We start from the raw sequence: 13,103 nt of genomic DNA on the forward strand, positions 1-13,103 counted from the left end.
GATTTCCAAGGTGAATTAGTTGTGCCAATCCCTGGGGCATCCTCAGCAGTATCTACATATGAATGTTGAAGTCACTAACGAGAACATATCCGGTCATCAATGGGCATTGGCTGGCCATAAAGATATTACGTAGTGCTCAATATCACCTTATTTTCTTATAGATTTTCACAAATTTGGATGTAATAACTGAGACTACTTTAAACCTGTTTATTTTGCTATTTTTACATCCAAATCTATGTCCGCGGCCCAAATACATTAGCCCGCTGGAGGCACCCCAGACGCCAACGGAAGTGCGGTAAAAAATGACTATTTTTGTATCCGCGAAGTGACGCAAACGAACACGCGTGACCATTTTCGTTGTCCGATATGTATCGCCCCGTTAAAGGGTGGTGTTCCACATGAGCCGTCGCCTCTACCCCCAGAACGTGAAGGAGTAGCCATCCAATCCCGCGCCCGTCCTCCGAGAGAACCCGGTTCAACACCCTAACTATCGCGCGATTGCTTCTCAATCGCATCAAAGTAGCTTCCGCTATTTTGGTGTCGAATGTACATGTTGGTCGTATAGGAATTTTCACCGACGGACTTTGCGTGCCTTCCATTCCATGGACAAACAAGCAATTATCTTGGTAATAAGCATTGCTCTATTGGATTGGACAAGTTACATATGTGCTAGTACGTCGTACGTTACAGATATAGCACTTACAAAGTTCAAATCAAGATCAAGAAAACCGATCGATCCACTTGATCGATCCATCCATATGTCGATCAAATTAACGCCAAAAAATAAGTGAGGCAACGTTCATGGCTCCCTCGGATCGATCGATCTAATTAATAATCCATCGACTGCAGTCGATCCATCAGTCGACAGTCTTGAAGGGCGTGGCGGTCTTGAGGTTGTGCACGATGTCCTGCACGGACCCGATGCTGGCGGCGAGGGAGATGAGGAGGCAGACGAAGCTCATGGCCTGAAGCGACCACCACCGCCCCTCGCCGCGCCTGATGCTTAGCCTAGCGATGTGCATGCTGACGGGGAAGTAGACGGAGAGCGGCCAGAAGCCGAGCGCGCCGATGAGCCCCAGCACGGCGTTGAAAAACGGCAGCAGCATCGCCACCAGCGTGGTGAACATGATGATGACGGTGCGCAGCACCAGCTTGAGCGGCGCCACCGGCACCGACGAGGACGGCCGGCCCGGCACGCGCACGTAGTAGGTGGCGGTGATGATCTTGGAGTCGGGCCACCGGCACGCGACGTAGCTCTCGAGCCTCGCGAAGATTGGCTGCGCGAACACCTGGTAGGCGCCGGCGAGGTGCACGATGACGCAGACGTTGGCGACGTCGACGAGCCAGTAGGGCTCATAGAAGGCGTAGCCGGTGAGGATGTTCCCGGGGGCGTCGTTGCCGAATGCCGCGTAGCCGATGCAGCCGAGCAGGAGGTAGAAGACGGTGGTCATGCTGAGGCCGTAGAGCGAGGCGCGCTTCATGGTCTTGTTCTCCGCCGGGGGCGACCTGAGCGTGTCCTGGATCTCGATGAGCACGTCGGCGAAGGTGTAGGAGAAGGCGATGTTGCCGAGCGCGAGGAGGACGTTGAAGGCCTTGTCGCGGGGCGCGTCGATGCTGGCGCCGGCGAGGGTGCCGCGGACGTCGCCGTGGGAGGCCCACTTGGCGGCGCAGAGGCCGAGGCTGATGAAGGAGTAGCCGAAGGAGGTGGCGACGGCGACGACGGAGAGCCAGGCGATGTTGTGGAGGCTGGGGAGCTGGGAGAGAAGCAGCTGCATCAGGCCGAAAACCACCATGTACGTGCTCCCCGACCCGTCGCATCCCGTCACGCTGAATCCCGACCGGTGAAAGCAGTTCACCCGCTTCACCGCGCTACGCACAAATTTATCCAAGTAAGTAATTAGTCGAAACTCGAAAGAATGACTGCCGACTTAAACCAGATCGATTTAAAAGTGTAGACCGTTGTTGACAACTTTGTACCAGGAAAATTCTCACCATGTCGATCCTAGGCTCCTAGCTAGGGTTCGAGAGTGGATTTTGGTACGGTGTACGTTTTGATTCTCTGTTGGTGCTCGGGTATTCGTGCATAGTTTCCTATTCTTGTCGAACGGTGTCATGTTTAAAAATGTATATGTTTCTTAACCTAATTATCATGTTAGTTTTTCTTTTGTCCCAAAATGTATCGACATATTTCGTTGTGTATACGTACCAAAATCAAAGCGCATGAATCACCATATGAAATACATGGTGGATCCATGTTAGAAACTCATTTCTCAGTGTTCTTCCTAGATGGATCTAACATGATATGAGATGTTCGATTCGGAGATAATGTAAAATAGTCACTCGATAAGACTAGGGGGGAGAACATTGACTCACTATGTTTTTACGTTGTGACAAAATGGCTAGCCACCAGTAATGAAAAGACTGAAGGATTAAAATTCTCCAAAAACATCCATACGTAAAAAAATTAAAGAACTTTTTTGGAATCTGTGTAAAAGGATCCTACATTTCGAGAGATCTATGAAACGATATATAGCAGCTGATCATCATCCCTATTTTGAACTTTCCTCCAAAATGTAATTTTGTTCTTGAATTTTGATACAATGTAAAACTCGACTCATCCCCATCAACCTAGTTACGTGGACGAGGCACCCACGTGTGCCAAGTTAGGGCACGTGTCGTTTCAACGGTGCATGTGCACCATACTAGATCCGCACCCGCTCCAAACTAGAGATTTGGTTACCGAGTGAAGTACCGCGGCTATCGGCCGATGACAAGAATTCCATGCTGAGTTAAACAATCCCGGCCGGATGTGGCAGATACAGGCGTGTGCTGTACATGTCACGCGAGATACGTGCAGGTGCGTGCAACCGTGACGGATCCACCAACAAGCTCAAGCTAGCTGGCCGTACGTCGCCGTGTCACGCGCATGGCGTGCCGTGCAACGTGCAATCTAATGCGAGAATGCAAACGGATTCCCTCCTGGGTTCCAGGGGACGCTATTCTTGCGTACGTCACGCACGAAATCAGTTAACTAGCTTAGCTAGGCTAACTACTAATCATGGACTCATAGTCCATATGGCTAAAGGCGGCCGCATATTCTGCCATCTTTTCGCTGTCCCCGACAAAGCTTAGGTTAAGAGGGAAGCTAGTGAACACGTACGAACGCACCATGCATGCATGTCCGCCACAAAAGAAAACAAAAGAAAGGGCACCACATTGCTAACAATCCATCCCGTATGCACGGATGCGAAGAATAAATGCAGTGGCTCTCCGTTCCATTATTTTTTTCGTGATTTTAGTTTAAACTTAAATTATAGCCATAACAAAATTAAGTTATGGAACGGAAAGAGTACAGAGATAAAGAGAACAACACATTAATTATATCCTTGGTGAATCTCATAAGAGCATGCAATCTATCTAGAATGCATATATTGACGCAAATGGCATAATAAGTGAATAAATTGATGTGAATCCCATAAAAATAAGAGCATATATATTTCATGGATTAATGGATGATGATGCAACAAAAAATAAAGTTGGATTGGTTACTTACATCATGCTGGTGCTTGCCGTGATGGTGTAGCCAACAAGCGTGCCCCACAGGTTCACGTACTGCGCGCATCCGCACAGCAGCACGCTCTTTCGACCTTAACAATACAGCCATGGACGGTTTAGCTAATTCTGGGGATCGAGAGCTTTAAGATTCGTGCGGGAGTTACCAAGGTAGCATCGGACGGCGTCGATGTACTCGCGGTTGACGGAGCCGCTGACAGGGTCCGGGTAGCGGTAGCAGTTGGCGAGGAGTGTGGAGGTGTAGTAGGTGACGCCGGAGAAGCCCAGGAGGACGAGCGGGCCGACCGCCCACCCCAGCTGCGCCACCGTCCACGCCAGAGCTAGCACGCCGGAGCCGACCACCGCCGCCACGATGTGCGACGTCGCCGTCCACACGGTCCCTGCATCAAGAGTCATCATGTTACGATTACTTCTTTCGCGCGCGCGGTTCATCTGAACTGAACCTCTTACAAAATCCGAAATCCGAATGTTAGATCATGCAGATCGATCCAGGTACTTCATGCCATTGCTAACACGTAATTTGTCCTATACTTAGCTATGTTATGCTAGCTAGCTAGCCTACTAGCTCCGCTAATTTCTTCACATCACATCGAATCTGTCAATTGTTCTTAAGCCGATCGATGGAGCATGGAGATGAAATGGAAAACCAGGACAGAAACAATTAATTGATCGAGCTTCGATGCAATTAATAATTAATCTCGGTGATCACATACGTACCTTGCCTCTCATGATCGTCGCCTCCTTCAGCATCGTACACAACTGATCTCCTCTCCGTTCCCATCTCCTCCCTCTCTTCTCTTCCTCTCTGGTCTCTCCCTATCCTCCTTAATTGAGTCCTTATCACTCTCTCCTCTACGAGTGAGTGTCTGTCAGTGCGTGCTTCGGCAGCAGCCACCACATATATATAGCCCCCAGATGCAAGAAATGCTCCTACTTCATCACTTCTTTTCGTCATGAAAACTGTAGTAGATAAAGAGAGGCAAAGAAAAGGAACGAATAATTATAGCACCAAAGTTAAAAGAGATTTATGGCGCGGTCTCCATCGATCAATCGGCTTTATATCAGTGTAGATAGACTTTAATTATTCAGAGTGAGAGTCGTCTGGAACGCATGCACAACACAATAGCTAAACGATCCATTACCCCTTCCTTCCATTGGTGGTCAAATATACAAATTTGCCATGCTCGCGTGGAAATAAACTGTGATGAACATTCTTGACTTGTACTACTATCTAAAAGGAAAGTGCATGTGTTACGGAGTTTTGAAACGCCAACTGTGTTGTAAGTAACTGCAAATGCCGTTTGCTTTTCTGCAAATGTATTCAGAAACTTATGTACGCTATCTCAGTGAGGAGCCAAAGAAGGTGTAGTGCATGCGCAAGATGTAGCCGAACGTGTACCCATAAATTTTTTTACACGAGTATTGGTATGCATAAATCGAAATGTGTGATATGCCTAGCTATTTATAACATAATCTAATTGTCCCTAGTGACTTCTTTCATTACACCGTAACCAACTTCGAGACTATTTTAGTATGCATGAGCTTTCGTGTGCTTCGCAACAAACATATTTGCTTGCTTGATAAAGTTTCCCGTAAAGATGTATAAATCATATATATGGTAAACAAGATACTATAGATCGACAATTGGGTGTTTGTACGGTAGATGGGTATGACGTCGATCGAACACATACTTTTGCAACTTTGATTTTCACTACGTTAGTTAGAGTACTGTGGTAGCATATTTCCGTCTTATGAAAGGAAATTGCATGAGCTTCGAACTTTTGAAACGCCAACTGTGTTGTGGCTGCAAGCCTGCAAAGGCCGTTTGCTTTTCTGCAAATGTCTTCAGAAACTTATGTACGCTATCTCAGTAAGGAGCAAAATAAAGTGCAGTGCCCAAGCCCCAAGATATAGCGTGTAGCCATTAAGAAATCCACAATTTTTGAAAAAAAAAATCGAATTTTGAAAGAAAAAAAAAACGTTAGAAGAGCCACATGCGGCATGTGGTGTGCGAGCAATCATGTGTGAATTATTAGGACATGTACAATAGGGTGACGTCAGCATTCCCTTACGGTCGTCACATAGGATTTTTGCTTATTTAACTGAGAGAAGGTTGTCTTTCCTTAGCTAAGTGATGATCTTTTATGAAATAAGATAAAGTTATTTTCTCCATTGTACCATTTTTCTTCCCTTAGAAATTCAATTTCTTTCTAAAATTTAATTAATTTCAATTTATTGCTAGGATAATAATATGAGATAATGCATTGTACCATTTATATTTTAGTATCTTCTCTAGAAGACGTGTCTTCCTTACCATTGTATAAATCCTATATATGGTAAACAAGATGCTATAGTTTCACATGATGAGATCAAACCTGTATAGAACATCAACTGTCAAAAATGTTGGCTTGGCAGGTTGATAAGGTCCCCACGAATCAAATAAGTTAAGTTCTATACATAGTAGATGCTCTCCCAAAAATAAAGTGTCTACGCATATATGCATTGCAATTTACAGGAGTGCTCACATCAGCTAGTTGTTATGTATAAATCGAAATGTGTGATATGCCTAGCTATGTATAACATAATCTAATTGTCCCTAGTGACTTCTTTCGTTACACCATAACCAACTTCTGAGACTATTTTAGCATGCATGAGCTTTCATGTGCTTCGCAGCAAACATATTAGTTGGTATAATTGCTTGCTTAATACGGTTTCACATATAGACGTATAAATCCTATGTATGGTAAATAAGATGCTATAGATCGACAATTATAGGTGTTTGTACGGTAGATGGGCATGACAACGAACACATACTTTTGCATCTTTAGTTTTCACTACGTTAATAAAAATACTTTGGTACGGTAGCGTATTTCTGTCTTATATTGAGTACACAGGGCCACAGGGGCACATAGTTCAGTACACGAGGCTATGGTTGCTTCTTTCAGGATTTCCAGCACTAACCGCAAAGACCAGATTCAGTTAGTTCTAAATATAGCAAGAATTCATGGGGATTCGAGGATACATCCTAGAAGGTTTATGTAGAAGAAAAGAGCCAGAAGGCCCGTATGGCATCGCTGAAATGGTAGATCTCACTGTCTCCTAGTACAAGCCACCACAACGGCTCCAGCAAGCCAAACTCACTCGAATGGAACAACCTAGCTAACCTCCACCGCCGGAAAGCCAAATTCATGGGGATTACACTGCCAGAACTGCATGCAACCTCCAATTTGGATGGACCAGCGTTGTTATTTCTTTTAATGAAAAAATGTAAGTGTATCGTACATGTCGAATGTTTGAAAGGAACGGAACCACTGGAGTTCATGTGTCTCTTCATGCTTATTTAAGACGGGAGGAGATAAGCCTCAAGAGAGGATGGCGATACACAAGATGACCAGATGTAGTCATATAGATACTGCCATACTGGTTGCAAGATTATTTTTAAGCCCAGGATGGAGTTACGCCAGATGACCAGATGTAGTCATATACTCCATCCGATCCGATTAGATCAACACGGAGCATAGGCAGCGCTAGCATTCGTAGGTAGAGTCCCGCATCGATTAAATCCAACTGGAGGTAGTACATTGTAGTTGCAACATAATATTAAACCCACTCATCACGCCTAAAAGAAAAGGAAAAACAAAGCTGAACTGGGAGTCTCGGGCACCACCCGCCCATTGTAGTTCTTTGTCTGGTCGGCTTGCAAGGAGGGGCCACCAGCATGCTTACTGCTGCATTCTCTGTGACCAGCCCGAGGAGCTCCTCGCGGGCTGTTCGTTTGTGCATATCCCTCTGTACGAGGTGCTCCTAGATCCGATCCATCGCTCCATCTTTAGACCTTGGGACACCCTTGTGGACTGGTGGATCTGCAGTCCCCAAGACCGCTCTGAAAGGCACCTCGTTGCAAGCTATGCTTGCGGTTTGGTGAATCTGGAAGTAGCGCAACATGACCATCTTCGATGCTGCACAACCGATGTCTACCTGTTGTTTTCCACAATCCGGACAGAGTCCCAGGATTGGGCAACAGAGGGCGCAAAGGGGATTGCGAGTCTGCTCCCCGTGGTACCTAACTCTTATGGGCATCGTGTTCTAATCTCAGGTGTAGTCCTCTACTGGGCTTGGCATAATTCTCTTTTCTATCAATTCACTGAGACACAAAGAACAAAGTTTTGTGTTTTCTCTAAAAGAAAGTTGCACCATATTACAATAGGTGAATAATCTCGCGTAATTTGATTATATGATACTTAAAGCACAGTTTTGCTACATAGGAGCATCTCTAGTAGATCACCAAAACTGAACTCCCAAATAACCAGTTCTTGTGAGGCTCCCAATTTTTTTTCTGGGCATTGGGAGGCTCCGTGGCTGATTCCGACAATATTAACTCCCAAAAAAATTGCTCTAGGAATATCTTACTCTTTATGCATATCTGGAGAGACTTTGGGCTCATTTTAGCATAGAATTCGAGTGATCGCAAGGACATTTCATAAACATATCTCCTCATTTCAGCATACCATCACAATTATCTCATTAATGTGTGTTTCTCCAAACAGCATTCTGTAGGCCAGTGAAGTTTGTACCAAGGGTATATTTTGTTAATATGTCTTAAAACCTGCGAGCCTCTGATTATGTTAGACAATCAACACCCGTTCAACAGATGGTAGTGGCATATTTTGGACCAGTGCATTATTTTAGTGGTACATTGGGCAAACTGGCACTTCGAGTGATATATCTTAACTGACCAAATTATCGGTACTATATGCTCTGTTGGACAAGGCGACGCTTAGGCACTGCTTAAGCATGCTTAGGCACTAGGCGATGGACAAACGCCTCGCCTAGGGCATAAGCAGAAGTCTAGGCAGTGTAACCAAGAAATTGTCTTCCACAATAATAAATCATGCAATACTTCATGATCGAGTTAGATGCGTATTAATTTCAAGGTATTTATTATAAATTTTCAAATTTGCATGTTCTAAATTAATGGTTATTCACATATAATAACCCATATACACACTTGTTGGTATAAACTATGCCCGCCTAGGCTGCGCCTAGGCCACTTAAGCATCGCCTAGGCACTAGGAGAATGGCAATCGCCTCGCTTAGGCCTAGCGCTTTTTCCAACCTTGACTATATGTGAAATTTCCTCAATCCAGAAAACTTTGTATGACGTTTGCATGTCTTGTTTATAGGACTGGATATTGGTTCAGAAACTTGTTGAAGATGCAAAGGATGCTTTCGAGGGGCTCGAACTAAGACATGGTCATATGGTAAACGATTCAATTGTCTAACCAGTAACCACTGATCGAAATGTGAATTACTATATTCATCGCTATGTACATTTGTATTCAATTGTGTAGGTCTTAGAGCTCCGTGCATGGACCGGATTGAACAAGGGAACTGCAGTGAATTATCTAATCAACCATATACTCAGGAAACTTGGTCTGGATAGGTCTAAAGTTTTTGCATGAACTTTCCTCTCGCCCTTTGTAGCAACGCGAAAATAAATATATTTTAGTTTCTCTCCGATCAATGTAAATATAGTGAGGGGCCATTGCCCCCCCCCCCCCCCCCCTACACACACACACACACACCCGCCCGCGTAAAATGATGGGAGGATTTCCTTATTTCCCTTGTAATGGTGTTAGAATAACCCTTAACATCTATTATGTTCGGCAACTCGCTATCTTGAAGATGGCAGCAGAAATATCGAGGGCGCGATAGTAGAGAACAGCAAGTACGCTATTTCGCTGCATTTTTGAAACGTTGATCAAAAGGTATATTTTAATATAAAGCCTAATTATTCTCGTGTCTTTGTTAATTTCAATATAAAATTCATATATGGACCTCAGTTTATTTATTAGCTCCAGACATGTCACTCAAAAGATCCCAGTCCAAAATAGTCTACTTGAATTCTGCTCCGGCTCCAAATATGCCACTAAGGCTAGTTGACCCTCGTGGCTGCTGAAAAAGCGCAAAAAAAAGCTGAGAAAGAGAGGTGGTAAAAGTCATCACGGTTTAAGTTTCACTAACTGTAGTTTGACCCACAATTTGTTGGTGTCGAGTTTTTCACATTATTTTACTACTCCAGAGAAGCGAACAAATCAAAATTAATTTAATTTTAGTGAGAACACATCAGACCATTTAAAAAAAATGAACTACTACGACAGATGCTCGAAGTGTACTTTTTTATAGATGTCCCATAAGAATAAAATATATTTAATAAAGTGATGGTATTTATACTATTCAGGTATGCATAAAGGGATACATCCATATGCGTGCATCATTAATTAGGGATCTGGTTAAGAACTGTTTACACATTTAACATAAACAAGGAGATTCCATCATCATATATAAAAAGGAGATTCTGGCATCACTAACTCTCTGAGGAACCAGGGAATCTGATTCTATTTTATTTTAAAAACATAATTGAGAGGTTTTTACGGGTCTTGTCTTGTCCTAAAGGGCGTAATGATTTATAAGACCAAGATGATTCGTATACTAATGATCCTTTAAGGGAAAAGAAGCCGGCTGACATGACCCATGTGCGGTCCATTAAGCATGACACTATCTAAAAACAAAGGAACGCTAGTAGGATTGTAGGAATAATACATTTTTTTCTTTCCTTCAAGGATTAGTAATCATTGCAATGTATATAGGTTTTTTAGATATGCCCTATTTATCGACATCGAGCCAACAATGTGTGTTTCCTTCGCTAAAAATGAAACTGCGAGGAGTCACTTCTTTTTTTTTCATTAAGTTAAACTCAAACTTTCGCATCATTGCAGTATAAGCAACAAGAGTTTACACCCAGACTCCACATAATTAGGATGCTAGCCACAAGAATAAGGATAGAAATGGAAGGCAAAATATAAGTGTGTTCACGACTCACATAGCCTAGGGCGATGGAGGATTGATCCGAGGACCATACCACCATCCATGTGGGGGAAAATCATCCCTCGTTGTCCTCTTCAATCATGTACATATCTCCATAAATAAGTTGTGCTTCTCCAAACACTAAAGATAAGACCACAAATTGGGCCAGTAGCGCCGGATGACATGCATAGGCTAAGAACTTTTACATGAATAACCATATCATTACTACATAGCCATAGAAGGATTCTATACATGATCAATGCCATGCAACCAGTTTTAAAAGAAACACTACTTGGCAAGTACAAGTTAGAAGCCACTTGCATGACTGACCATACATAACAAGCATACTTGAACCGGAAGAACAAGTGTTTGATGGTCTCATTATGATGACGAAAACAAACAATGTGAACTTCCTTGACAATTATGCTTCGCAAGGATATCATTGGCGAGGATTATACCTCTGCACATGTACCACATATATAAATATTTAATATTGAGTGGCACATTTATTTTCTAGATTTGTTTGTTATTGTTAGCTGGCACATCTAAATGTATAACTGCTCTATACATGGAATCCATCAAGAAGTTTCCATTTTCATGTAGATTCCGGCGGAGTTCATTGTTCCCTTACGGGAACTAGACCATTGCCAACCGTCCTTGAAGAGCATCTTATTCCGCAAGACAGGGATAGACTAAATGCCGCTTGAGCATCACATTAGGTGGATAAGTTTCTGATACGTCTCAAACGTATCTATAATTTTTTATGCTCCATGCTTGTTTTACACCAATTTATATATGTTTTGCTCATACTTCGTTGCACATTTATACATTTTCCGTCACTAACCTATTAACAAGATGCTACAGTCCATACCAAATATGGGTAGAGTAGAGAGGCTATATTGGTACTCAAAATGTGCACAACGTTTGAAGCTTAACCAAGCTTAGAGAGCCATATTTTTTTGTTCGTATAGTTACATGTGGGCCAGTCTGCCATTGAGTCATTATATTTCCCGTATGGAGCTCTCATTTTCTCCTGATGCCAACTGGGTGGCCACCCAATCTTTTTCCACTATTATCAAGTGAGGTAGAACAAGTCATGCCACACTATTTTGTGGTGGCGTCTTCTACCAAAGCTCTTGTGAGCAGAGACTCCAGCAACAAACAAGTAGCTGGGATAAGCAAACTAGAGCTTTTATACACCTTCGTTTTGGAAAACGGTGTCGATTTTCCTATAATTTGACTTTTTTTTACACAATTATCGTGATCTGAAAAGTGCACAGTGAAAATAATGTATAGGTTTAGCATCACTAGTGTACTAACTCATGGATCGTTGCTCGTGTTAAAAGAAAACATATCTGTATGAAACAACCCACTCTTCTTGTGTAGGACAGTGTCTCTCCTTGTGAGGAAGTGGATAACCATACTAAGACAGTGTTTCATCGAGGGAGATAGATTCTCCTAATTTTTACGTGGAAAATTCTCAACTTGATGAAAAAGTCACCTAAATCTTCTTCCGGTATTATTAAATATGGGATACAACATGTTATTCTCTACTTGTAGTACATCTTTCATGTTGGTTGATGAATGATCATTCCGATTATTTTTGTGCAACCACCCTATAAAAAGAATCAATGCTTGAAGGAGTGCACAAGTGACAAGGAAACCATTCAAGAGTTGATCAGAGTAAGCTTGCTTTCTAGACCCTTATCATTAGTAGTATTTAGCAATAGTCTGTCCTTGTACCATACACCTATGTATAAGCAAATCAGTTTTACTAATTTAAGGTCAAAAAACCTTGTACTTACCCCACTTGCTGCATGGCTTCAATCTTTAATTAGAAGGTCGTGCTGAAAAAAAAAGGCCTAGCTAACTAGACTTTGCACCAATTTTGTTGAATAAACCGTACCAATCGTTTTGTGCTCTTCCGGTAGGCTGGAATTCCCAGCATGTACGTATCTCTTCAGCTAGAGTTTTTAAACATTTGCCTTTTCAGAACGAATATGTTGGTAAGCCCACAAAATTTCAGATTTAGCACAAACCCCGTGTTCTCTGACCGAAAGCTCATTATATATCCTACAAGGCTTGATGAAGAAAAATCAAATGTTACACAGCTCAATCCAACCCCATCGAAAGGCTGCAACGACACGAGCCAGGGAGAAACGAGGGATGCTTGATTCGGTGCAGTCCGAGCTGGACACCTCTACTGAGAGCAAACACCCCTTTCTGAGAGCCCACCCACTGCCATTTGTTCTTCAACCAATCCCTAGTCTCAATTAGAGATTACAAACCACACAGACATACACCCATCATCACTTGGCTGATTGCTACTAATACACACATCGCTAACACTTTTGGAATTAATTACGGAGTCATCGTGGAGTTGACACTAGAAAAATGTTGTCATGTTTCCATATCATTCTACTTTCCCTCAGACGATGGCCTCCATAATTCAGGAGTCAAGTCTCGGTGTCCTCCTTTCTCAAACTCTTCCTTTGCATGATCTTGTTGATAAATACTAGTGTCATTTGGCTATTTGCATGGTATTCTATTTATTTCTTTGCACTGTACTGGATGCTGAGAGGAAAGCTTACTCTTTCGGGGGTGGAGCCCTGGGGAGGCGCCAATGGGAGACCGTCCGGTCCACACCCCTGATCCACTCCGAT

The 13,103-nt window shown here is 43.1% G+C and overlaps 1 protein-coding gene across 1 annotated transcript; it reads right to left on the minus strand.

The window, feature by feature from the left end:
- Positions 1-618: 618 nt before the first annotated feature.
- Positions 619-4,457, minus strand: LOC127299598 (amino acid permease 6). The gene is made up of 4 exons (XM_051329587.2): positions 4,291-4,457; positions 3,720-3,953; positions 3,554-3,647; positions 619-1,869 (listed from the first exon to the last, which is right to left on the minus strand). Exons 1-4 carry the CDS (start codon positions 4,352-4,354, stop codon positions 858-860), a joined length of 1,404 nt encoding a protein of 467 aa, XP_051185547.1. The 5' UTR covers positions 4,355-4,457; the 3' UTR covers positions 619-857.
- Positions 4,458-13,103: the final 8,646 nt, after the last annotated feature.

This window comes from Lolium perenne, chromosome 5 (genome assembly GCF_019359855.2).
Source record: "Lolium perenne isolate Kyuss_39 chromosome 5, Kyuss_2.0, whole genome shotgun sequence".
In the NCBI taxonomy this organism is placed as follows: domain Eukaryota; kingdom Viridiplantae; phylum Streptophyta; class Magnoliopsida; order Poales; family Poaceae; genus Lolium; species Lolium perenne.

Coding starts and splice junctions, on each gene's coding strand:
- LOC127299598 (XM_051329587.2), bottom strand. CDS start 4,354: ATGGGAACGGAGAGGAGATCAGTTGTGTACGATGCTGAAGGAGGCGAC. Junction 3,954..4,290: donor CGACGATCATGAGAGGCAAG/GTACGTATGTGA, acceptor CTCTTGATGCAG/GGACCGTGTGGACGGCGACG. Junction 3,648..3,719: donor CGCCGTCCGATGCTACCTTG/GTAACTCCCGCA, acceptor TGTATTGTTAAG/GTCGAAAGAGCGTGCTGCTG.